Source organism: Macaca mulatta, chromosome 18 (genome assembly GCF_049350105.2).
Source record: "Macaca mulatta isolate MMU2019108-1 chromosome 18, T2T-MMU8v2.0, whole genome shotgun sequence".
Lineage (NCBI taxonomy): Eukaryota > Metazoa > Chordata > Mammalia > Primates > Cercopithecidae > Macaca > Macaca mulatta.
Window position 1 is genome coordinate 71,370,097 of NC_133423.1, and position 27,486 is coordinate 71,397,582.

Here is a 27,486-nt window from a genome sequence, read left to right on the forward strand (position 1 = left end):
TATATATTATTCTAGGTTCTGTGGGTTAATCAAGACTAGTACCCTCTCTGTTTGAATTTTACATTCTTACAGGAGAGATTATCAGTGTGGGCTTTGTGAATAAAAACTTAAGGCCTACCAAGTTTCGGGGCTCTTTTACTTAGGAGTTTAGACTTTCTGAACATTATAATGGATTTTTAAAAAATAAATTATCTCTTTATATTGTGATAAAGTATGCGTAAGATAAAATTCCCCATGTTGGGCGTTTTTAACTATGCAAGTCAGTGGCATTAAATACATTCACATTGTCTTAAAACATTACCACTGCTGTGTCCAGAACTTTTTCGTCATCCTATACTAAACTCTTTTAGTTAAACAGTAACTTTCCATTTCCCTCTCCCCTCAACTCTCAGTAATCACTGTTCTATCTCTGAATTAGACTACTCAGGGTGTTTCATTTAAATAGATTACTATAATATTTGTCTTTTTGTGACTGGTTTATTTCACCTAGCACCGTGTCTTCAAGGTTCATTCATGTCATAGCATGTATCATAATATTCCATTGTGTGGATATACTACATTTTGTTTATCCATTTATCCGTTAATAGACACTTAAGATTGCTCTCTTTTTTAGCTATTGTGAATAACAAACAGTAGAGTACAAATACCTGCTTTCCATATTATATTATTATTATATATTATTCCATATTATATTTTATATCCATATTGATGTTATATATATGATATTTCTGTAATATCCCTGTTTTCCATTAATTTGGGTATATACCTGTAAGTGGAATGGCTAACTCATATGATAATTAATTAATTAGTTTTGTAGAGACAACCTTGCTGTGTTGACTAAGCTAGTCTCAAACTCCAGGGCTCAAGAGATCCTCCTGCGTCAGCTTCCCAAAGTGCAGAGATTGTAGGCCTAAGCCACCATGCTCAGCTGTATGTTTAATGTTTTGAGGAAATGCCATAAAATTCACAATGTTTGCACCATTTCACATTCCCAGCAACAGCGTACCAAAGTGCTGGGATTGCAGACGTGAGCCACCACGTTCAGCCATATGTTTAATTTTTTTGAGGAGACGCCATAATAGTAACCCCAACGTTTGCACCATTTCACATTCGCAACAGCAGTGCACATGGGTCCAGTTTCTCCACATCTCCAACATTTGTTCTTTTCTGTTTTGTTTTGTTTTGTTTAATAGTAGTCATCCTAATGGATGTGAAGTGGTATCTTATTGTGGTTTTGATTTGCATTTCTCTAATGACCAGGAATGGTAAACATCTTGTCATGTGCTTATTGGCCATTCGTATATCTTCTCTTGAGAGATTTCTGTTCAAGTTCTTTGCCCATTTTAAAATTTGGTGGTTTGTTTTTGTTGTTGTTGTTGAGTTATAGGAGTTCTTTTTAAATTTTGGATATTAATCTCTTATCAGATATATGGTTTGCAGATATTTTCTATTCTCTACACTCTGTTAATAGTGCTTTCAAGCACAAAATTTTAAATTTTGATGAAATCCGGTTTATTTCTTCTTTTGTTGCTTGTATTTTTGGCTTTGTATTTAAGAAATCATTGCCAAATCCAGTGTGTCATGAAATGTCTTACCTATGCTTTCTGTGAATTTTATAGTTTCAGCCAGTATGTTTAAGTCTTTGACCTGTTGTGAATTACTTTTTATATAGTGTATAGTAAGGGTCCAATTTAATATTTTTGTATGTGGGTATCCAGTTTTCCCAACACTGTGTATTGAAAGGCCTGTCCTTTCCCTGCATTGAAAGTTGTTGGCCCCTTGTGTCAATCATTAGGCCATATACATGAGGGTTTATTTGTGGGGTTTTTGTTGTATTCCATTGGTCTGTATATGTTTGTCTTTATGTTGGTACCACACTGTATGATTATGGTAGCTTTGTAGTAAGTTTTGAAATCAGGAAATGTGAGTCTTTCAACTTCGTTCATTTTCAAAATTGTTTTGACTATTTGGGATCTCGTGAGATTTCATATGAATTTTAGAATGGGTTTTTACATCTTTGCCAAAAAGGACATTGGGATTTCGATGGAGATTGCATTGAATCTTTAAATTACTTTGGGTAGTATTACCATCTTAACAATAGTAACTTTTCGAGTCCATGAACACAGGATGTCTCCCCTTTTATGTAAGCCTTCTTTAATTTCAGCAATGTTTTTAAGTTTTTGGTGCATAAGCCTTACATCTTCTTGGTTAAATTTTTTCCTAGGTGTTTCTTTTTGATGTTTTTTTTTTTTGAGACGAGTCTCACTCTGTCACCCAGGCTGGAGTACAGTGGCTCAATCTAGGTTCACTGCAAGCTCCGCCTCTGGGGTTCATGCCATTCTCCTGCCTCAGCCTCCCGAGTAGCTGGGACTACAGGCGCCCATCACCAAACCCGGCTAATTTTTTAATATATTTTTTTAGTAGGGATGGGGTTTCACCATGTTAGCCAGAATGGTCTCAATCTCCTGACCTCCTGAACCCCCCGCCTCCGCCTCCCAAAGTGTTGGGATTACAGACGTGAGCCACCACGCCTGGCCTTTGATGTTATTTTAAATGGAATTGTTCCCTTAATTTTCTTTTCATATTGTTTATTGCTAGCATATAGAAGTAGAACTTTTAGACCGGGCGCGGTGGCTCACGCCTGTAATCCCAGCACTTTGGGAGGCCGAGACGGGCGGAACACGAGGTCAGGAGATCGAGATCATCCTGGCTAACACAGTGAAACCCCATCTCTACTAAAAAATACAAAAAACTAGCCGGGCGAGGTGGTGGGTGCCTGTAGTCCCAGCTACACGGGAAGCTGAGGCAGGAGAATGGCGTAAACCCGGGAGGCGGAGCTTGCAGTGAGCTGAGATCCGGCCACTGCACTCCAGCCTGGACGACAGAGCGAGACTCCGTCTCAAAAAAAAAGAACTTTTATTTCTGATCTTGTAACCTGCAATTTTGTTGAATTTGATTATTACCTCTAATGTATTATTTTGTAGCTTCTTTAGGATTTTCTATGATAGGATCATGTCACCTGAGAAGAGAGAGAGTTTTACTTCTTCCTTTCCAATTTATATGCCTTTTATTTATCATTCTTGCCTAATTACTCAGACTAGAGCTTCCAGTAAAGTGTTGAATAGCAGTGGTAAAAGTGGACACCTTGTCTGTTTCTGGTCATGGGGGAAGCTTTTAGTCTTTTACCACTGAGTATAATGTTAGCTGTGGGATTTTCATTAATGTCCTTTATCATATTGAGGAAGTTCCTCTCTATTCCTTGTTGGCCAAGTGTTTTCAATCATGAAAGGGTGTTGTGTTTGTCAAATGCTTTTCGTATGACAACTGAAATGATCATATGGGTTTTTTTCCTTCATTTTGTTTTATTTTTTTAATAGAGTCAAGGTCTTGCTCTGTTGCCCAGGCTGGAATGCGGTGCCATGACCTTAGCTCTCTGTATTGTTGAACTCTCAGACTCAAGGGATCCTCTTGCCTCAGCCTCCTGAGTAGCTAGGAACACAGTCATGTGTCACCACACCTGGCTAATTTTCTTTTTATTTTCTGTAGAGATGGTGTCTTGCTATGTTGCCCAGACTGGTTTCAAACTCCTGGTTTCAAGCCACCCTCCCTTGGCCTTCCAAAGTGCTGGGGTTAAAGGCATGAGCCACTATGGCCCTATTATGATTCTTTATTTCTTTTAAAATAAATTTTGGCAGTCTGTGTTTTCTAGGAATGTCTCTATTTCATCTAAGTTATCTAATTTGTCACTGTAGGCGGGGCGTAGTGGCTAACCCCTGTAATCCTGACAATTTGGGAGGCCAAGGTAGGTGGATCGCTTGAGGCCAGGAGTTCGAGATCAGCCTGGCCAACATGGCAAAACCTCATCTCTACAAAAAATACAAAAAAAACAAAAACAAACAAACAAAAAAAAAACTAGCCAGGCATGCACTCCTGTAGTCCCAGCTACTCCAGAGACTGAGGCAGAGAATCACTTGAACCCGGGAAGCACGGGTTACAGTGAGCTGAGGTTGCACCACTACACTCCAGCCTGGGTGACAGAGCAAGACTCTGTGTCCAAAAGAAAAGAAAAAAAAAGTCACTGTACGATTATGCATTGTATTTTCTTTTTACTTCTATGTGGTTGGTAGTTATCCCCCTACTTTCATTTTTTATTTTAGTTGTTTGTGTCTTCTGGGTTTTTTTTTCCCCACTTAGTTCAGTAGAAGGATTGTCAATTTTGCTGATCTTTATAAAGAACCGATTTTTAGTTTTGTTAATTTGCATTATTGATTTTCTATTCTCAGTTTTATTTCTACGCACTCCAATCTGTATTCTTTCTTTCCTTTTGCTGGCTCTTGGTTTAATTTGCTTTTCTTTTTATAGTTCCTTGTAGTGTCAAGTTGGGTTATTAGCTTGAGATCATTGGTTTTTAGTATAATAGACATTTATGGGTAAAATTTCCACTGGAGCACTGCTTTCATTGACTCCCATACATTTTGGTATGTTGTTTTCATTTTCATTTGTCTCAAAGTATTTAGTCTTCCCATTTTCATTTGTTTCAAAGTATTTAGTCTTCCTGTGATTATTTCTTTCAGTCACTGGTGATTTAAGAGTGTTTTGTTTAATTTCCATATATTTGTGAAACTTTCAGTTTTCTTCCTATTATTGACTTCTTGGTTCATTCCCTTGTGGTTAAAGAAGATACTTTGTATGATTTCAGTGTTTTAAAACTTTTTAAGACTTGTTTTTTGGCCCAGCTTATAATCTGTCTTGGAAAGTGTTCCATATACACTTGAGAAAAATGTGTATTCTGCTGTTGTTGAGTGTTCTGTACACACCTGTTACATCTAGTTGGTTTGTGAAGTTGTTAATATCTTCTATTTTCTTATTGATCTTCTATTTATATGTTCTATCCATTGTTGAGACTGGTAATTTATAAAGAAAAGAGTTTTAATTGGCTCATGGTTCTGCAGGCTGTACAAGCATGTTGCTGGCATCTGCTCAGCTTCTGGAGAGGCCTCAGGGAGCTTTTACTCATTGCAGAAGTCAAAGTGGGAACAGGCCCATCACATGGTAAGAGCCAGGAGCAAGAAAGAGGGTGAGAGGGACGATGACACACACGTTTTTAAACAACCAGATCTGGCAATAACTCATTCACTGTTTTGAGGACAACACCAAGGGGATGGTGCTAAACCATTCTTGAGAAATCCTCTTCTGTGATCCAGTCACATCCCACTAGCCCCGCCCCCCAACATTGGGGATTACTTTTCAACATGACATTTGTGGGGACAAGCTATGAAACTATGTCAGACTATTATTTTAGAATGGTTTTTTCCTGCATTCATGGCTATTTTTGCTTCTTACATTTTGGGTCTGTATTAGATGCATACATTTTTATAGTCATTATATTTTCTTAATGGATTGAGCCTTTTATCAATTAATATGCAGTGTCCTTTTTTGCCTCTTTTGACAGTTTTTTATTTAAAGTCTGTTTTGTCTCCTGTTAATGTAGCCACTTTAGCTCCCTTTTGCATGGAATATCTTTTTCCCTCCATTACTTTTAACCTGTGGATGAAGGTCAAGTAACCTTTTAACCTATGTCTGTGGATCTTAGGCGAGTCTCTATAGACAGATACAGTTGAATCATTTTTTATTGCATTCTACTCATCTCAGCTTTTTAATTGGTGAGTTTAATCTATTTAAATGTAAAGTGAATACTGATAAGAAAAGACTTCTGTCATCTTGCTGTTTTCTATGTCATATATTTCCTTTTTATTCCTCAGATAATACATTATTGCTTTCTTTTGTGCTTAGTTTTTTACCTTAGTATGCTATTTTGATTCCTTCTTTTCCTTTTCTGTATATTTTTTAGTCATTTTCTTATTAATTAAATGGAGTTACAGTTAACATTCTAAATTGATAACAATCTAGGTTGAATTGATACCACTTTAGTTTGAGTAGCTTTCAAAAACCTGCTTCTGTTTACATTTATCTAAATAGTTACCTTTACTGATACTCCTTTTTCTTCTTCATGTGGCTTTGAGTTAAGACAGTTTGATTATGGCATGTGATTATGATATGTCTTCATGTGGAGTTTTTGGAGTTTTTCATAGTTGGCATTCAGCTTCTTGGATGTGTAGATTTATATATTTTACCAGATTTGGAAAGATTTGGCCATTATTTCTTCAAATAGTCTTTTTGCCCCTTTCTCTCCTTCTGGAATTCCCGTAATCTGTGTGTTGGTCTGGTTTGATGCCACAGTTTCCTTAGTCTCTGTTCACTTTTTCATTCTTTTTCTTTCTGTTCCTCACACTTGATCATTTCATTTGTCCTATCTTCAAGTTCACTGATTTTTTTCCTCTGCCTATTCAGATCTGCTGTTGAAGCTTTCTAGAGAAATTTTAACTTCAGCTATTGTACTTCTCAGTGCTAGACTTTCTATTTGGTTTTATTTTTGATCTCTTTCATGATATTTTTTCTTTGTTAAGACATCGTCTTCCGGGTACTTTGTCTATAGTGTTCGTTTGCTTTTTGAACACATTTAAAAGAGTTTAAGGTTTTGTTGAGTAAATCTAATGTCTTGGTTTCCTCAGTGGTGGTTTCTATCATTTTCTATATTCTCTGTGAATGGCCTATACTTTCTTGCTTCTTTACATGCTTTGTAATTTTTTGTTGTAAACTGGACATTGTTTTAAAGCAGCTGTATCCTTCTAAGAGGGACATTTTGGATATTACAGTGTTGTAACTCTGGAAATCAGATTCTTCCTCTTTTACCCAGGGCTTGCTGTTGTTGCTTGTTGTGGGCTGTGATAGTGACTTTTCCAAACTATTTTTGCAAAGTCTGTATTCATTGTCATTGTATTCACTGAAATCTCCATTTCATTATCTCAGCCAGTGACAGAGATTTCCTTAAATGCCAAATTTTTGTAACCTCTTTCTTCATTAAACACTCCCTGCTTGTTACTAGTTTTTTATTAGGTTCCAGAGTTCTCAGAAAGTTGCTCTGGTAGTTTTTGTCAACTCAGCATTTGCTTCAGTGGAGGTATGATTTCTTTGAGTTCCCTACTCTGCCATTTTTGACAACATCTGCTGGATTCTTTTTTATGGAACATGATTTCTAAATTAACAGTTATTTAATGAAGGCAGATTTTTAAACAAATATATACTGATGTTTATTCCGTAAAGTTATCTTTATTCTTATTAGTTCTGAAGTGATTATATGGCATTATGTAAAGCCTAAGCATCTTAATTTAGAAGCAGAAATAATTACTTTTATAACTCTTCCAATATTTTCCCCACTTGTGTCTCAGAATTTAAACAGGTGAGAATTTGTCATTTTAGAACTACTGTGAAATAGTGTCATTTATAAAAAGAGTAGGTCCATCAGAAACAGCAAGAGAAAATGCAGCACACTTATTCTGCTTCTCTCTTTCTGATATAATTTTAAAGCAGGTTTTCTGAGCCTTAGCAGTTGACAAATAATTCTTTTTGTGGGGATTATCCTAAACTTAAGAATGTTTAGTGGCATCCCATGACTGTACTCATTAGGTGCCAGTAACACTTTTTTTCCATTAATGAGAACCAGAATATGTACCCAGACATTGCTGAATGCCCTCCAGCAGGCGAAAGTGTCTCTGATTGAGATCACTCTTTTAACATAAAATTTATGCTAAGACCATACTTAACTTATGTATTTCCCAAGGGCGGCAACCATTTGTGTTTTCCCCTCATTTTACAAATATTAGAAAGCTAGCCTTGTCTAATCAGACAGTTCTGTTGGCCATTCAGGAAAGTGGAATGGTGGAAAAGCTCTAATCTCACTGTTGTGTTACTATTAGTTAGTACTATGGCTTCATTCGGCTAAATGTGTTGTTTTGTTCCCTAAATATTAATTTACTGTGTCTCAGATGGCACAACAAGAGGTATTTCTTGCCTGAAATACCCAGATGATTGAAAAGAAAATTGATTCCTTTTCCCTAAAAGAACATGAGGTTGTTACACCTAAAATAATTTTTTAGTATTTTGATGATCATAATTCAGGGATGTTTTATTATACTACAGTATCTTTAAGCTAAAAAATAAATTTTCTTAAACTTTTATTTTCTTAGAATTTATTTTTAGATATACCTCTTCTAACATTCAAGCCCCAGAAGTAGATGTTAGTAGTATTAGTTTTATATGGTATTTTCTCCTATATTATGAATATTTAAACATTGTCACATATGGTTTTATATTAAGTATATGTAAGACTTGGTCCATATCAAATTTATAATTCTTGAAGATGTCGTGTCTGTTTTTTGTATTACTGCCCTTTTTTTTATTAACAATGATATCATAAATACCTCACCGCATTAATCTTAATCACTTGATTCTAGAGGTAGCTAGTCTGAAAATACAATTCCAAATCCGTTGCTCCTGTGGCTTAATCTTATGGAGATACTGGGGTGGGAGGGAGGAGTATTGATCATCTGGATTCTGAGTGAGTAAAAATATTTCATTACCAAATTATTATGTCCAGGAAGCTAAGAAGTAACCTTAATTTCTAGTTTACTATAAAGCAGATTAACCAAAAAATACTGTATTTAAAGATAAACAATTTTTTCGAGTACGGTTTATTATGCTTTAGTTTCTAAAAAGTTTTTTCTGTAGTCCTGAATGCTTTTGTGTATTTTATACCTTGGTACATTCTAAAACAAACCTTAATAATGCTTGATTTGTAATAGTCAAGTTAAACCCAAAGTATAGATAATTATAGGTGACTTTGAAGATAATTGTTTCATAGAATTACATAATGATCAATTATCAGTTGATTTTTAATCCTGGTAAAGCTTAGTATAATAGGATTCAAGCCAGGTAGAATTGTAGTTTGCAAGCTTTTATAAGAGAGAAACCATCAGTAGTTGGTATGGAATCTGCTTCACTTTACTTGTATTTTAAGTTTGAAATGAGCAACTAATTTTGTTTCTGTTTTTAGCTGTAGCACCAGTTGTACCTGATTTAAGTAGTGACATTGATACTAGTAATTTTGATGACTTGGAAGAAGATAAAGGAGAGGAAGAAACATTCCCTATTCCTAAAGCTTTTGTTGGCAATCAACTACCTTTTGTAGGATTTACATATTATAGCAATCGTAGGTAAGTATGCTAAACAGTGATTGTAGGAGTAAGTGCCGATTTTGTTCTTAGAAATGTCTAAAATTCATTTTTAAAGTAGATTTAATGGTATATAAAGATATACCTTATGCAATTTTTCATTGATGCATGATATCTCCAGTATTTCATATTTAATTTATTTTGGACTCATCCATGTTTAGGACATTGTTTTTCAAAATTTTTTTGCTAAATGATATACTGTATATCCTCAAGTTACAACAATTAATAGGTCAAAGGATGCTATAAATACTGATATTTTGATCTGTAGACTTATGGTTTATAATACATTTTGAAACAACATGTAGACTTTTTTTTTTTTTTGGAGATGGAGTCTTGCTCTGTCACCCAAGCTGGAGTACAGTGGCACAATCTTGGCTCACTGCAACCTCCACCTCCTGGGTCCAAGCAATTCTCCTGCCTCAGCCTCCCGAGTAGCTGAGATTACAGGTGCTCACCACCACACCCAGCTAATTTTTGTATTTTTAGTAGAGATGGGGTTTCACCATGTTGGCCAGGCTGGTCTTGAACTCTTGACCTCATGATCTGCCCGCATTGGCCTCCCAAAGTGCTGCGATTACAGGCATGACCCACCGTGCCTGGCCAGCATGTAGACTTTTCTAGCATTGTCATCACCATATTGATGCTATCAATTTTTAGCTCTTCAAAAATTAAGTAATTCCTCCCCAAACCCATTTAATTTACCATGTGTTATAACATGTAGTATTATCTCCACTGTGACCTTGGACAAATAACTTTGGCCTTTTATGCCTCAATTTCCTCAAAAATAGGGATGATGATAATAACGATAATACTACTTGCCTACTTACCTCACAGGATTGTTGTAAAGTGCCAAGACCAGCGGTACTAGAGGAATTAAAGACACACACCCACAAATATAGAGGTGTGAAGTGGGGAATCTGGGGTCTCACAGCCTTCAGAGCTGACAGCCCCGAACAGAGATTTACCCACATATTTATTAACAGCAAACCAGTCATTAGCATTGTTTCTATAGATACTAAATTAACTAAAAGTATCCCTTATGAGAAACAAGGGATGGGCAGAATTAAATGAATAGGTTGGGCTAGTTAACTGCAGCGGGAACACACCCTTAAGACACAGTTCTCTCATACTAATTGTTTGTGGCTTAAGAATGCCTTTAAGCGGTTTTCCGCCCTGGGCGGGCCAGGTGTTCCTTGCCCTCATTCCTGTAAACCCACAACCTTCCAGCTTGGGCGTTAGGGCCATTAAGAACATGTTATAGTGCTGCAGAGATTTTGTTTATGGCCAGTTTTTGGGGGGCTTGCTCCCAACGGTAAGGTTTAAGTAAATTAAAACACAGTACAGCATTTAGAAGAGTGCTTTGCATGGTGTAAGCACTCAGTGTAACTATTATTATCATTGGTATGAGTTCATGTTAGCTTTACTGTAATGTACTTGAGATTTAAGTTAAACATTTAACATTATTTTAATGTGCTGAGCATTTGTTCATTCCACAGATATCTTTGATAACTTATTATTTGTCAGGTATATACTAAGCACCAAATTGCATGGAGAAGGATGAATAAGATACAGTACCTTCTCTTGAGAGGCTCACATTTGGTGAGAAATGGATAAATTGTACATCGTAGGTTGATAAGAACGACATAGTAGAAATCTCGGTCAGGCACGGTGGCTCATGCCTGTAATCCCAGCAGTTTGGGAGGCCGAGGTGGGCGGGTCACTTGAGGTCAAGAGTTCGTGACTAGCCTGGCCAACATGGTGAAACCCTGTCTCTACTAAAAATACAAAAATTAGCCAGGCGTGGTGGCACATGCCAGTAATCCCAGCTACTTGGGAGACTGAGGCAGGAGAATTGCTTGAACCTGGGGGACGGAGGTTGCAGTGAGCCAAGATCATGCCACTGCATTCCAGCCTGGGCAATGGAGTGAGACTGTCTCAAAAAAAAAAAAAAAAAGGAAGGAAGTGAAGGAAGGAGAAATCTAAACAAAGTGCTATACCAATATAATGCATTGAACTATATGGTAACACTTACTGGGTGGGTTAAATCTGCTTTTAATTACCTCAAAAATATGTACTTCTAATCAAATTATACTCCTTTGGAATGGTATCAGATAACAGATTTGCTTGGAGTAAATTATTACATTTGAGGTCTTTATAACTAATCTTATTTTAAAGTGAAGAGTCTTGTCATTTTAGTATTAGAGCCATTCGGGTTAAGCTAAGAAATCAGAAAGACAATTTAGTCTGGCTTTTTGAAACCTCTACAGTAATTCACTGTAAGATAGTACTTAATACTTTTTGTTGCATCATCAGTGAGATAGCTGGCACTTACCTTTTTTTCCTCCCTAATACTCCATGAGTATAGTATTTTAACTATTTTCAATTAACATACATATACAGAAGAGCTTCAGGGTGATTTTTGCTGAAGCATTCGTTTTTTTTTGTTTTGTTTTGTTTTGTTTTTTTTGAGACAGAGTTTTGCTCTTGTTGCCCAGGTTGGAGTGCAATGATGCAATCTTGGCTTACTGCAACCTCCGTTTCCTGGGGTCCAGCCATTCTCCTGCCTCGGCCTCCCGAGTAGCTGGGATTACAGGCATGCACCACCACTCCCGGCTAATTTTGCGTTTTTAGTAGAGACAGGGTTTCTCCACGTTGGTCAGGCTGGTCTCGAACTCCTGACCTCAGGTGATCTGCCTGCCTTGGCCTCCCAAAGTGCTGGGATTACAGGCCTGACCCACCATGCCCAGCCTGCTGAAGCATTCTTTAACTTTTTGTATTCTTATCAATTATTCTTTGATTTGGTTTCTGAAACACTCAAGTTGTTGATATAAACAACCTCCAATGTTTTTGTATTTTCTGTAGTAGAGTCCAGCAGTTAATAACTTTAAGTTTCTCTGTATAATGGTAACCTTGAGTTACATAAACATTTATTCTACTATTTGTCCTACATTATCATGCACTCGATTATGTTCTCTAGTTTTTCTTTGTATTCATGTTTTATGGCCCAAACTAATTTTTAAGTTTCTTAAAAGTAGAAATTATTACTGGTTCCCTCCCCGCCGCAAGACGGAGTCTCGCTGTCTTCCAGGCTGGAGTGCAGTGGCGTGATCTCAGCTCACTGCAAGCTCCACCTCCCGGGTTCACGCCATTCTCCTGCCTCAGCCTCCTGAGTGGCTGGGACTACAGGCACCCACCACCACGCCCAGCTAATTTTTTTTTTTTTGTAGTTTCAGTAGAGACGGGGTTTCACCGTGTTAGCCAGGATGGTCTCGATCTCCTGACCTTGTGATCTGCCCGCCTCGGCCTCCCAAAGTGCTGGGATTACAGGTGTGAGCCACCGCACCTGGCCATATATACTGTGTTCTTAACTGTCATAGCCCATTGACAAATATATGTAGTATTTTTTAAGTAATTACTACATGAATAGGCAAAGGTATGATTGCTCTTAATAAGAAAGAACCAACAAAATATATATATATTTTTGAAACAGAGTCTCACTCTGTCGCCGAGGCTGGAGTGCAGTGGTGTGATCTTGGCTCACTGCAATCTCCGCCTCCTGGATTCACGTGATTCTTGTGCCTCAGCCTCTGAGTAGCTGGAATTTCAGATGCCTACCACCACGCCTGGCTAATCTTTGTATTTTTATTAGAGATGGGGTTTCACCATGTTGGCCAGGCTGGTCTCAAACCCCTGGCCTCAAGTGATCCACCCACCTTGGCCTCCCAAAGTAATCCCATTGGATTACATGTGTTAGCCACTGCACCTGGCCCTGGCAGAAATATTGATTAGCCTTATCGTAATACGTAAGCATAATTTAGAATATACAGATATGAAATAGAAAACCTCTGAAATTCTTATCCCTGAAATCCAAATATACTTTTAATACCAAGGGCAGAAATAATTGCTGCTTAATTACAGCTGAATTAAACCTGATTTTTAAAATAGCCTTAAGCTATATTCCTAATACAGTAACTCCTATTTCTTAAAAAGTTACCTAAATGACCAGATTCTATGTAAAAGCATCAATATAATATGCAAACGTACCTTGATAGAAAATGACAGAAGGTGGAAGAATTAATGTATACAAGTGATGTCCTTACATTTCCCTTGCTGCATTCAAGCTTTTATTACTAATTTTGCAAAAGACTAAAATGTCAGTCTCAGTTACATAGCTTGTTAAGTTTAGAAAATATCTTAGAGACGAAACAGTCTCATCTAATTTAGATTTCACTGGCATTGCTATATGCCTTATTTATATTACATAAGCAGAATCTCACATTGAATTTCTGAGATGCTTAATAGTCAATGGAATTAAATTGCACTACATCCAGAATTTGTCAGTTGTTATATGGGACTTTTCCTCTATAAAACTGCTACATAGCCCCTATTATTGTCTTAAAGTTGTCTGAATCTCCATTTGATCTGAATAATTTTTCAAGGAAAACCTAGGAAGTGGCATATTTCTAGCTGTTTCTTTTATAGTGCCATTATACTGTGTATTTTTATTGATACGTAATGGATTGTGTTATTCACTGATTTTTAAAATTTACTTAAATTGTTCTTTTGGAACATTATTAATATCTGGTGTGTTAACAGATGCCTCCAATAGCTATGAAGCATACGATAACTATTTGATCTCCTTTTGCGAGAGCTCTACTGGTTAATTGGGGTGCTGACTGTAGTGGTGGTGATGGTAGAAGTAGTGATTATAGTAGTTGTAGCCATAGTAATTGTAGCATAGCATGGTGGTGGTAGTAGCAACACTAGCGGCACTAGTACCTTACCTTTATATAATATTTGGTAGCTTAGGAAATTGTTTACATATATGATCTATTTAGATTGAGAATCTTGTGAGACATCTAAAAAAGACCTCTAAATTAGTTCACTAATAGCTTTGTTTATATACAATTCTAACTGTACACTGAATTTAAAGAACTCTGCAAGCCGGGAGTCCCAAAAGATTAGCAGCATCACCTAAACTTTGGTGCTGTTATTTCACCCACTTAGGCAAAAATTTTTTGGACCTGAAGAGGCAATATTATGCTTTGCTGAAGGATAGTTGGGTGCAAGACAGGTGATTGTGCATATGTCTGCAGAAGTCAGCAATTTCCTACCCCCAATTCTTATATACAAAAAGCTCTGAAAACTGAATGTTTTTGAGTTACTTGTTTGGTAGAAAAAACTGTCATAACCTGCTGTCATGACCAGAAAGCCTAATCTGAACTAACTTGAGACTTTGTTTTTTATTTATCTTGCTTGGTATGAATATTCTTATGTTTTGCTACAAGAATATTAAGTCATATGTTTACAGGCTGCTACTATTTTTAGACCTAACTGGGTGTTTTATTTAATATATGTATCATTTCTGAATTATGTTTATAAAAATTATGAACCTATACTTAATTTTTAAAAACAAAACTACTATAACATTGAACATAAAATAGGCATGTAGTATTTATTATTGGTTGTTACAGGATATTAAAGAGTTTTGTTTTGTTTTCTTTTTAAACTTTTCTTTCCCTCAGATACTTATCTTCAGCAAATCCTAATGATAACAGGACTAGCTCCAATGCAGATAAAAGCTTGGTAGGTATTTTCTTAATATTAAGAAAATTGTTTTTAAAATTGTTTTGTGGGTAATATATTTGTGTGTATGATAGTAAATTTGTGTATTGTTTGTGAAGCTGTAGTTAGCTGAACTTAGATTTTTATGGCACTTTTATCTCCCGTCTCCTTTTCGGTCTGATTTTTTGCTCAAACATCAAATGAAATAATATATTTGGAGGCAGTTAGTAAACTAAATTGTTACACAGATTAACAGAGGTCATCTTTTTTAATCTTTGGAATCGGGAACTATGATATATCAATGTGTCATTAAGGGTCTTGACAGGCAAACAGATTACATGTTCAAAAGATTTAAACGAGAGTTTTGTGTGTATGGTAAATATACATAACATGAAATTTACCATATTGATCATTTTTAAGTGTGCAGTTCAGTGGCATTAAGCACCTTCACATGGTTGTGCAGCCATCACCGCCATCCATCTCAAGAACCTTTTCATCATCCCAAACTAAAAATCTATGCCAATTAAACAATAACTCCTAATTTCACCCTCCCCCCAGGTCCTGGTAGCCACTATTCTACATTCTGTCTCAATGAATTTGCCTATTCTAGGCACCTTATATGAATGGAATCATACAATATTTATCCATATGTGACTGACTTCTTTCATGTAGCATACTGTCTTCAAGATTCATCTATATTAATAGTATGTATTCAGATTTCCTTCATGTTTAAGGTTGAGTAATATTCCATTGTGTACATATATATACATACACACACTCACACATATATATACACACGCACACCGTATTTTATGCATTTATTAAGTGAAGAGTTTAATGAAGGGATGATTAACAAGCTGTGAACATCAGTAGAGGGAAACAATAAAGTATATTAAAGCACCCATGTATGAACAAGAGTGGGAAGCCATTGCCCTGTACTAAAGGAGCAAAGAGAGAAAACCTTATTGTAGCTCAGAGAAAGCCTGACATCATAGAAAAGGAATATAAAACATAGAACATTGCAAGAACCATAGTGAAGCACAAACGGTGTAGGGAGAATGAATATTTCTTTTTTTTACCTTCAGATTTCTGCTGGTGTCTCCTGTGGGTTGAAACCAAGCTTAAAATCATAGGGCTACAGAGTAATACAGGCAATGCAGTCTGTAGATTTTAAGGCAAAGAAGAGCAGAGGATGAATTTTCAAGGTTAGAAGGGAATGGGGGAAATGGAGAATAACCAGTATAGTCAGCATCATCTTAATTTGTCCACTGAGAAGTAAATTACTCTCAAAAATAAATTTTAGTTGAGTTCTTTGTGTTGTTCATATAGCTCATGTTCTGAGACGGAGGTAAAACAAAATCTTACTTGCTTACATTTCAGAAGGTCCTTTTAAATTTTAATCCCAGTAGAGCTGTTTGGCAAGTTATGTATTGCTAACCAGGGCTCAAAAATCTTTGACCTAGGTAATAATAAGGAGTTGCTGTAAGTCAGCTCTCACTGTATTACTTGACTGTAGAGTTAGAAGTGCCTTCGGCCTTCAAAAATAAGGATTCATGTTTTCTTTGGGCGGATTTTGTTCAGTGGTGATTACTGTAAGTTTGTCAGTGGTTGCTACCTTTATCTTTTGCTCTAATAATATCAAGGGGGAAATACTAATTATTTTAACCTAGAACTAAGTACAAAATCAACTAATTTAATTTTCCCTGAAAAGCTTTTAGCAGAGATGCTAATGAACAACTTTGCAATTGCCAAATACAGTGGATGATTTTCAACCCGTGTCTTATTTTTCTTCTTTGCTGTAGTTGACACTGACTACTTCCTTCTTCTTTGGAACTTCAGACTTTTCTAACTCTTTTATGTTCCGATTGTTTCCCTCTTTTTTACCTCCCATATTTTTGAGTTTTATTTATTTTTCAATCCCCTTTTCAGGATCTTCCTTCTCTGCTTACTTTCAATTATTAAACATTTCCCAAAGTTCTGATCTTGGCTCTCTGCTCTTTCTCTGTAGGTAATCTCATTCATGTCCAGCTTGCTCGTCTGAGCTCCAGCCCTGAATCTTTCTGTCTCTTCTGTATACTTCTCAGGCATATGAAACTAGGCCAGAGCTAAACTCATTGTTTTCCTGTCCCCATTCCCTCCCTAGCAATGTGTTGACTGTCTTTCATAATGGTATATCTGTTCTAACTTCAATTGGTTTGGTCATACGTTATGCTTTCTGATTGATACCTTTATCCATTACTTCCTCTTCATTCCTATAGACTCTGCCTTTTATCAGATCCATATTCTCTTGTCTGAACTCTTTTGATAGCTTTTTAACTTTTTGCTCTTCTTAGAACTTCACTGCCCTCTAAGCTGTTCATTCACCTTATTATTGTAGTGATGTTTCTGAGGTGCCAGCATTATGTCATTTCTCATTTAAAATGTTTATGGGTTAAAAAGTCCCTAACTCCAGTTTGTGCATGCAAGGATCATTACCTTCTTAGACGTAAAGTGAGTTGTTTTTCCTGTTACATTCTGTGCTCTGCTATAGTACTTGATTTCTTTCCATTTCCCAAATGTATCGTATTTTCTTCTGCCTTTCTACGTTTGGGCTCATTGTTCATTCTAGCTAAAATGCCTTCCTTGTACCACCTTCTTTGCTTTATCAGATTATCAGTTCCTCTTACCTTTTTAGGCCTCAACTTAAGGATTATATATTCTTGGCAGAGTTAGAAGTGACCTTTTCTTTCCTTCAGAACACTCTGTAGATAATTTTATTATTGTTTACCAAAGTCTGTTGTAATATTTTGTGTATATTTATTTGAGACATTGTAGGTTCTTTTTTCTCTTCCAATTTAACTTTGCCTCACTGTGTAACTATTTGCTTCATGAGAACAGGAACCAAATCTTTTTAATGTTTGTATTTCTAATGGCCTAACATTTAGTAGATGTTAAGAAAATGCTTGTTAAATTGATAATAAAAAAATTGAGATAGAAAAGAGGTAAGATTAAATTATTTTCTAAAAAGGTTTAAAATATTAACATAGACTTGATATTTTAAATGTCTAAATATTCTTAGTAGAATGAATTTTTGTTTTTGTTTTAAAGCAGGAAAGTTTGCAGAAAACAATCTATAAGCTGGAAGAACAGCTGCATAATGAAATGCAGTTAAAAGATGAAATGGAGCAGAAGTGCAGGTGAGAATATACTTGAAGTTTTTCATATTAAAAGTTTTACATACCAAATACTTATTTGAAAGCTTATACCCTGCAAACATCTGAAAGTAGATAGAAAATGAGGGTGTAAAGATTACTACTGATAATACATTCATGATGTGTCTTGGCTAGAATTGAGAAGTTCTATTTATGTTGGCTTAGTTATAGATGTATTTTCCTCAGAATATTTAAAGTACATTTGTTCCTGGCAGTCTGTATTCTTTTTTTTTTTTGAGACAGAGTCTCACTCTGTTGCCCAGGCTGGAGTGCAGTGGCACGATCTCAGCTCACTGCAAGCTCCACCTCCCGGGTTCATGGCATTCTCCTGCCTCAGCTTCCCCAGTAGCTGGGACTACAAGCACCTGCCACAATGCCCGGCTAATTTTTTTTAATTTTTTTTTTATTTTTAGTAGAGTCGGGGTTTCACCATGTTAGCCAGGATGGTCTCGATCTCCTGACCTTGTGATCCACCTGCTTTGTCTTCCCAAAGTGCTGGGATTACAGGTGTGAGCCACCGCGCCTGGCCAACAGTCTGTATTCTTAAAAAACTATAATGCTAATTCATTTAGTTGCCGGATTTACTGCTTTTTTCTCGTTACATAATTAGCTAACTAAAAAGGCAAATTAGGCTGGGCATGGTGGATCACTTGAGGGCATGAGTTCAAGACCAACCAGGCCAGCATGGCGAAACTGCATCTCTACTGAAAATACAGACAATCAGCTAGGCACAGTGGTGTACACCTGTAGTCCCCGCTGCTTGGGAGGCTGAGGCATGAGAATTGCTTGAACCCAGGAGGGAGAGGTTGCAGTGAGCCGAGATCACGCCATTGCACTCCAGCCTGGGCAACAGAGCAAGACTCTGTCTCAAAAAGAAAAATAAATAAAGGGGAAATTAGTTTACATTAAATAAGGTGCTTTTTGACATGTAAAATGTTGAAGATTAAAATATACTAAATTTTTGATGTGGCCATTCTAATTTCCACTGTGGTTCTCTGGAGCAGTAACTCAGAGTATTTTTTTCTGCGGGTCTAATTTCAGCATGTTATTGGCATTAGACCCACAGAAAAAATATCTTTGAGTTATGCTCAAGATTAATTTAAATAACCTATCTTAATACTGAATTACTTATCAATTATAAGCAATACTTTTGTATAATTATTTATGTTTTTAGTGAATAGTATTGAATAAATGAAATGCAAAGGTAACACAAAAAGTATTCAACAAATAAAATTGGGAACGCTGGTAATTTTGTGACAGAGCAGGTGGGGGGGGTTGGTACGAAACAGGTAAAATTCTCACTTTTAACCATTCCTTTTTTTTTTTTTTTTTTGCGGGGGGCGGAGTCTCGCTCTGTCACCCAGGCTGAGTGCAGTGGCCGGATCTTGGCTCACTGCAAGGTCCGCCTCCCGGGTTTACGCCATTCTCCTGCCTCAGCCTCCCGAGTAGGTGGGACTACAGGCGCCCACCACCTCACCTGGCTAGTTTTTTGTATTTTTTAGTAGAGACGGGGTTTCACCGTGTTAGCCAGGATGGTCTGGATCTCCTGACCTCGTGATCTGCCCGTCTCGGCCTCCCAAAGTGCTGGGATTACAGGCTTGAGCCACTGCGCCCAGCCAACCATTCTTTATAGATTATATGGTTAAGTGTATAATACGAACTTTTTTTTTTCTTTTTTTTTTTTTGAGATGGAGTCTTGCTCAGTCACCCAGGCTGGAGTGCGGTGGCACGATCTCGGCTCACTGCAAGCTCCGCCTCCCGGGTTCACGCCATTCTCCTGACTTAGCCTCCATAATAGCTGGGACTACAGGTGCCCGCTACTACGCCCGGCTAATTTTTTTTTTTTTTTTGTATTTTTAGTAGAGACGGGGTTTCACCCTGTTAGCCAGGATGGTCTTGATCTCCTGACCTCGTGATCCGCCCGTCTCGGCCTCCCAAAGTGCTGGGATTACAGGCGTGAGCCACCGTGCCAGGCCAATACAAACTTTTTTTTAAAAAAGTATTTGAATATAAGCAAATAATTAACGGATCCCAGGATTTGGAAAGAATTTCTAAATATAAAATATGAAAATAAGGGGAAGAACTGGGTAGATACTGTTATATAAATGTTGAGAAGTCTCTACATCCTTTTTTTTTTTTTTTTTTTTTTTGAGACAACGTCTCACTCTTGTCCCCTAGACTGGAGTGCGATGGCGCAATCTCGGCTCACTGCAACCTCTGCTTCCCGAGTTCAAGCAATTCTTCTGCCTCAGCCCCCCCAGTAGCTGGGATTACAAGCCACCACGCCCGGCTAGTTTTGGTATTTTTAGTAGAGACGGGATTTCACCATGTTGGCCAGGCTGGTCTCAAACTCCTGACCTCAGGTGATCCACCCGCCTCGGCCTACCAAAGTGTTGGGATTACAGGCATGAGCCACCACTCCCGGCCCCCAAAAAATTTTAAACAAAATTAAAAGACAAGTGACAAACTGGTAGTAATGGTGAGTAGGGATCAGTTTGAGGAAGTAATAAGAATGGCTGAAGTGGCTAATAATCTTGTGAAAATGTGTCACCTCAAGGAAATAAAATTGAGATGAAACTTTTTAAAAGTATGTATTAAATTGGTAAATAGTTTTTAAAATAAAAACCTAGTGCTAGGGATTGTGGAGTGATATTTACTTGCATTTCTTTAAATCAAATTCTCTGCATTCAAATCATTTTAGTTACATTCATTTGTTCAATAAAAATTTCAGTTAAAGTGTCAAGATAATGTGCTTGTCAACAATATAGTACTGAATAAATCAAGACATGGCCCCTCTCCACAAGGAGCTTGTAATTTAGCAAGAAAAATAAGTAATTATCAAGAAGTGTGGTATGTATTAATTGGGGAGAGAATAAAATTATACAGGAATATCAGGAATACATCAGGAGATGCCTGTACTGTTTTGTCAGAGATCAGAGAAAGCTAAAACCAGAAGAGTCAGTGGAAATTATTAGGAGAAGAGTGGAAGGAAGTGTTAGGGTCCAGGAGGTGAGTATCTGTGAAGGCCATGAGGTAAGAGACCTTGACTGGCCTGTAAGATGCGAGGGAAGGAAAAGCCTGAGATGAGAGTGGGGAGGATGGCAAGGTCTAGATTGGGGAAGATTCTTTTTTTTTTCTCTTTTTTGGGGGCGGGGGGGACTAAGAAATTTGGAATTTATTTTAAGTGTGACGGAAAAACACCAAAAGTCATTAAACTAATAAGTAAAAAATATATATTAAATTTGCTGTTTCAAAAGAAGTTCCTGCTTAATTAGCAGCATTTGGGACTTTATTCAACTAAGTGGGAGTGAGGGAAGATGAGTCAAGGATAATTCCTAGGTAATGTCATTTACTTAGGGACTCTAGAAGAGAAGCAAATTGGTATTGGGGTGGGAGTGTGGAACGGAGGCAGTAAGTTCCATTTTGGAGATGCTGAATGAGGTTTTTGATGAGACATCCATGTGAAAATGTTGCATATATAGGTTTTGAAGCTCAGAATTACATTTTGAACCAAAGAAAGCAAATTGTAATGAAGATAATACCCTGAGTGTTGACAAATGGTGCCTTAATTGATTTGATATATGCTACCTTTCTCTTCATTTACTTTATCCTGTATTAAAGGATAAATGGCTGATTTTTGAGTAGTGGCAAGTATTGCATGATGGAGTTTAGGGATCCTTAACCTGAGATCCATAGACCTCCCCCAAAGAGTCCATGGATGAAATTTGAAGTCTTTAAACTTGGATGAGAAAAGGTGAATGTTTTCTCTAACTTGTAACTTAATTTTAGCACTTGTTTTCAATTCTGAGCATAGGCAGCAATTCAGTTATTAGCAGTAGTTGTTAATTTTTATTACCAATAGAAATTATAGATGTTTTCTTATTACAGTTGTTACAGCTATCTCTAAATATCATTTATGCTCATCAGTACTTTGAAATTACTGCCACTAGATCTTGTGATTTAATATATTAATAAAGAAGCATATATACTACTGAATTATACATGCTTTTTAAAAGTTTATTACTGTATTTCAATATAATTGGCTCCTTTTTTTTTTTTTTTGGAGATGGACTCTCTATCACCCAGGCTAGAGTGCAGTAGCACGATCTTGGCTCACTGCAACCTCTGCCTCCCAGGTTTAAGCAATTCTCCTGCCTTGGCCTCCCAGGTAGCTGGGATTACAGGCGCCTGCCTCCATGCCTGGCTAATTTTTTAAAATTTTATTTTTAATAGAGTTGGGGTTTCATCATGTTGGCCAAGCTTGTCTCGAACTCCTGACCTCAGATGATCCAGCCGCCTCGGCCTCCCAAAGTGCTGGGATTACATACGTGAGCCACTGCACCTGGCCTAATTGTCTTTTAATCATATATAATTTTTGTGCTTCAAAAAATATTTTGGAAAAAGGCCATAGGCTTCACTTGACTGCCAAAGAGATCCATGGCACCAAAAAAGGATACAAAACTCTAGTTAAGTGGAAAAGTAAGGAAATGTGAGTGTTTAATACTGGGCAATAGGAAATAAATATATTTCTAATCTGTATTGCTTTTGTTTTTACAGAACCTCAAACATAAAACTAGACAAGATAATGAAAGAATTGGATGAAGAGGTACTTTTTGTTTTCTAATCAGAAGTTTCCTTTTTGAGATTTTTCTGTCTTTCAAATTGTTTCGTTTCCAGAGAAAATTATATTTAAACTCTGTAGTTTGAAACACAAAACAGAGCCAGAGAATTGTGATGAGAGCCTTACCTTGGAACTGCAGTTTCAAGTGTTACAGATTAGATTATAGTTTAATTTCCTTTGTACAATTGTATTCTACAGCCATATTGAAATTTTAGTATGTAAATTTCAGTTCAGTGGTTCTTGATGGTTGAAATGTGAGAAAGGAGCCAGAGAAGCAAGCTATCAGAAATTGAATCTCAAACTGTATCAGAAAGAGACAGACAAATAAGGAAAAGAGAGAAACACAGTTTAAAATATTTTTAAAAGATTAACACTGACATAATCTCATGTAATCAAATGGAAAATATATTGATTTTAGAATGTTCATCTTTTCCATGGTTACCTGTCAAAATTTTTTTATTATCAGAGAAACAATAACAAGCATTCATAATTCAGATGTTTGTTTGCAAATATGTAATACATTTCCATTCCTCTTAGTCAACTTCTAAGTATATTTCTACTGTGTCTATGAGTCCCATGAAAAGAAATACACTCTCTATAGTCTTCTCCTAATATATTATTTTGTCCTTTTTTAGGTTTAATCTCTGATAGTTTTTATGCTGTGTTAATTTTTTCTTCCCTTATAGAATGGTATCTGTCAATGGCTTGCTTTCTTTCGTGGGTGGCTTTGGATATCCATGTAATCATCTATGAAGATTTAGATAGCATTTTACTAACTTGCCTTTGTATTTAGCCTTAGCAGTATATATTTGACTCTGAATGTTTAAGGAGTCCTTTTTTGCATGTCTTCCACTTACATTTAACTTTTAAAACACAGATAAAATTCAGATGTGCTAGATTTAAGTTATTCATTTTTCCAAATTAGAAGTAGAGAGGGACATTTGCGGTATGAAATTAAAATAGTCTCACTTCTAGAAAGATGGAGTAAAAGTACCTTTCCGTATTCCTCCCAGTAAATACAGCTAAAAACCCTAAACATTAAATATAAAGCAAACATAAAAAGATTTTGAAAGTTGGAAAGAAGGCAAACCAGCCTAGGTTACTTGTATCCTGAGAAACAACACATGAATGAACCTTCAGGGTTTTCGTTTTGCTGCATGTATCTTAGACAGGGTGCTGGAGAAGCCAGCAACCTTGAAATATCAACAATTGCAGACAAAGCTCCAAAAAAGGCTAATTTCCTTAGCCTAAAGACCAGAAAAGGAGCAGGCTAGCAAATCAGAAAACTTATACTGTCGCTGCTTTTTTCAGCCAAACACCACAGAAAAACGGTAGCCCCATTCTTAACAGCAAAGGCTGAGTGGCAAGTCCAGATTTCCATCTCTACTATGCTGTAGCACACCCCAACTTCCAATTAGAATAGTGTCAGAGAAGGCCCAGTAAACGAATTTTCATCTCCCGTGGGCAGTAACAAACCTTCCTTCTCTCCCCAGACAGCTTAGCAGTGACCATGTGGGGAATCTGCACTTACACTCCCAGCTGGCAGTAATGGAGTGCCCCTCCCACTGCCTTCTGGGTTGGTTTCAAAAGAGGCATGGTAGGGATTAGAACTTTCGACTGAAAATAACAAGCTCCCCTCCACAATGCAGTGTCATCTGTGGGGGCCACATGAGGAGCAGCCATGGTGCACTCGATGGAGGCCTGGTAGAGCGCCAGAACTCCTGCTTCCACGCAGCAATGATAAGGATCTGCTCCCCTCCCCACCTGAGGTGTCAGTAGAGGCTGAGTGGAAAACCTGGACTTCTCCAAACTCCACCTGGCGGAAAAGAGGCAGCACCCCCTTAGTTTCACCAGAACAGTGTCAGAGGAGACCTTCTAAAAGAGATTTTAAATAAGATCCAGAATGTTGTAAGATGATGTCCAGGTTTGAATAGAAAACTACTCATCATAATCAGAACTAGGAAAATTTTAACTGGAATGAGAAACAATAATAAACTAATATCAACGCTCAGACGACACAGATGTTAGAATTATCTGACAAGGATTTAAAGGAATCATCATAAATATGTTTCAGTGAGCAACTATAAACATATAAATAAGCAAAAAAAAATAGTCTCAGAAAGACATAGTATAAAATAGAGCCAACCAAAAATTGCAATAACTGAAATAAAAGTCTTAATAGATGGTGTCAGCAGCAGAGTGAACAATGCAGAGGAACGAATCAGAGACCTTCAACAAAGAAAAATAGAAATTATACAGTCTGAACAATAGAGAGAAAATGGTCAGAAAAAAAGTGGCAGAGCCTCTGGGACCTGTAGAACTATAACAATAAAGTTCTCACATTCATGTCACTCGAATTACTAAAGGAGAGGAGACGGGGGTGGGAAGAAATGATAATGGAAAATTCAACAAATTTGACAAAAGACCTGAACTGACTAACAGAAGACATAAACCACCAAGAAGCTTAACGAACCACAAAAAGTGTAAATCCAAAGATATCCACACCAAGACACAATAGCCAGATTTCTGAAAATTAATGACAAAAAAGAAATCTTAAATACAGGACACACCTTACCTAGAAAGGAAAGAACAGTGTAAGTGACAGCTGATTTCTTACCAGAAACCATGGAGGCCAGGAGGAAGTGGCATGATTTTTTCAGGTGCTAAAAAAACAAACAAACCTATCAACTCAGAATTCTGTGTTCAATTAAAATATCCTTTTCAAATGAAAATGACAACATTCTCAGATGAGGAAAAACTAAGATAGTGTGTCACCAGCACACCTTCCCTAAAGGAATTGCTAGAAAAAATTCTCTAAACAGAAAGGAAATGATAAAAGAAGGAATCTTGGCCAGGAGGGGTGGCGCACATCTGTAATCCCAACACTTTGGGAGGCTGAGGTGAGCAGATCACTTGAGACCAGAAGTTCAAGACCAGCCTGGCCAACATGGCGAAACCCCATCTTAAAATACAAAAAAAATTAGCCAAGTGTGGTAGCGCATGCTTGTAATCCTAGCTACTCAGGAGGCTGAGGCTAGAGAATTGCTTGAACCTGGGAGGTGGAGGTTGGAGTGAGCCAAGATCGCACCACTGCACTACAGCCTGGGTGACACAGCAAGACTGTCTCCAAAAGAAAAAGGAGGAATTTTGAATTACTAGGAATAAAGAAAGAGTAAAATATGGGTAAATACATTTCTTTCTCCTCTTGATTTTTTTTATAATAGGCAGTTGAAGCAGAAATTATATTGTCTAATATGATTCTCTGTGTATGAGAAAAAATATTTTAGGCATTATAAACAGAGAATAATGGGTCATAAAGAAAGGTAAAGTTTTTAGGTCAAGTGTGGTGGCTCATGTCTGTAATCCCGGCGGATTGCTTGAGCCCAGGAGTTCAAGACCAACCTGAGCAACGAGGTGAAACCCCATCTCTACAAAAAATACAAAAATTAGCCAGGTGTCGTAGTGCACGCCTGTAGTCGCAGCTACTAGGGAGGCAGAGGTGGGAGGATCACTTGAGTCCAGGAAGTTGAGGCTGCAGTGAGCCATAAGCATACCACTGTAGTCCAGCGTGGGTGACAGAGTGAAACCCTTTCTCAAAAATAAGATAAAAATTTAAAAAAGAAAGGGGAAGTTTTTATACTTTAACTGGTAAGATGCCAATACCAGTAGAGCGTACTATATATTAAGCTATGCATATACAATGTAATATCTATGGCAGCCACTGAAAGGCCTTACAAGGAGATACATTCAAAAACACCGTAGGTAAATCAAAAGGAATGCTAAAATAATGTTTAGGTAACCACAGAAAGACAGGAAAGAAAATGTAGAAATAACAGAGATCAAACAAAAATGGCAGATTTAACCCTAACATACTACCAATAATGACATTAAATGGAAAGTAAATGGAATACCAATCAAAAGAGGTGATAGGCATAGATTTTTTTAAATCCCCCATTTATGTATCTGTCAGAAACTCTTCAAATATAACAATATAGGGAAGTTGAATATCAGAAGATGTAAAGAGATAGCATACAAATATTAAAAAGAAAGCAGCACTATTGGCAATGTTAATACCTTAACGTAGACTTCAGAGCAAAGAAAACTACCATGAGCATAGAGGAGTATTACATAATTATAAGAGTTAAGCCACCAAAAATAAATAAAAATCCTAACTGTACACTAGACAAAAGAGCTACAAAATGTGTGAAGCAAAAGTTAATAAAACTGAAAGGAGAAATAGACCAATCCATAAATATTGTTGGAGACTTCAACACCCCTAAGAATTACCAAACATTTGAGAACTCAACCACACTGTCAGCCATCAGAATTTGTTCAACATTTACAGAACTCTCTACTTAACAGCAGAATATGCCTTCTTTTCAAGTGCTTAAGGAACACACACCAGGGTAGACTACATGCCAAGCTATAAAACAAACACATTTGAAAGCACTGAAATCATACAGAGAGTTTCCTGACCAAAATGTACAGATGAGAATAACAGAAAAATCTGCAAACACATGGAAAGCAAACAACAAACTTCTAAATAATCCAGAGGTCAAAGAAGTCTCAGTGAAAAAAATACATTGGAATGTTAATTATGTCTCATAAAACTGTTACGGCTCTTCATCTTTAAAAAATGTTTAAACAGTGAAGTGAAAATACATCATCAGAATTTGTGAGATGCTGTTAACATAGTGAAGAAGGTTAATTTATAGCACTAAATGCCTACCTTAGGAAAGAGGAGAAGTCTGAAATCAATAATTTAAACTCCTACTTCTGGAAACGAGAATAAGAAGAGTGAAATAAACCCAAAACAAACAAAAGGAAGGACAAGTAACAATAAGAGCAGAGAACAATGCAGTTAAAAGCAGGAAAACAATAGAGAAAAACAGTGAAACAAAAAACTGTGTGAAAAGATCAACAAAATTAAACTCTAGCAAGACTGATAAAGGAAAAAGAGAGGACACAAATTACCAGT

General features: G+C 36.9%; 1 protein-coding gene across 2 annotated transcripts in view; it reads left to right on the forward strand.

Annotated features, from left to right (window-relative positions):
• The window catches only part of ROCK1 (Rho associated coiled-coil containing protein kinase 1), a 156,710-nt gene that overhangs the window by 67,662 nt on the left and 61,562 nt on the right, over positions 1-27,486 (forward strand). Inside the window, exons 10-13 of one of the 2 annotated variants that reach the window (XM_015121598.3) lie at positions 8,954-9,113; positions 14,657-14,717; positions 17,787-17,872; positions 22,445-22,493. In XM_015121598.3, coding sequence (XP_014977084.1) covers positions 8,954-9,113; positions 14,657-14,717; positions 17,787-17,872; positions 22,445-22,493 — 356 coding nt within the window. 2 annotated transcript variants of the gene reach the window in all.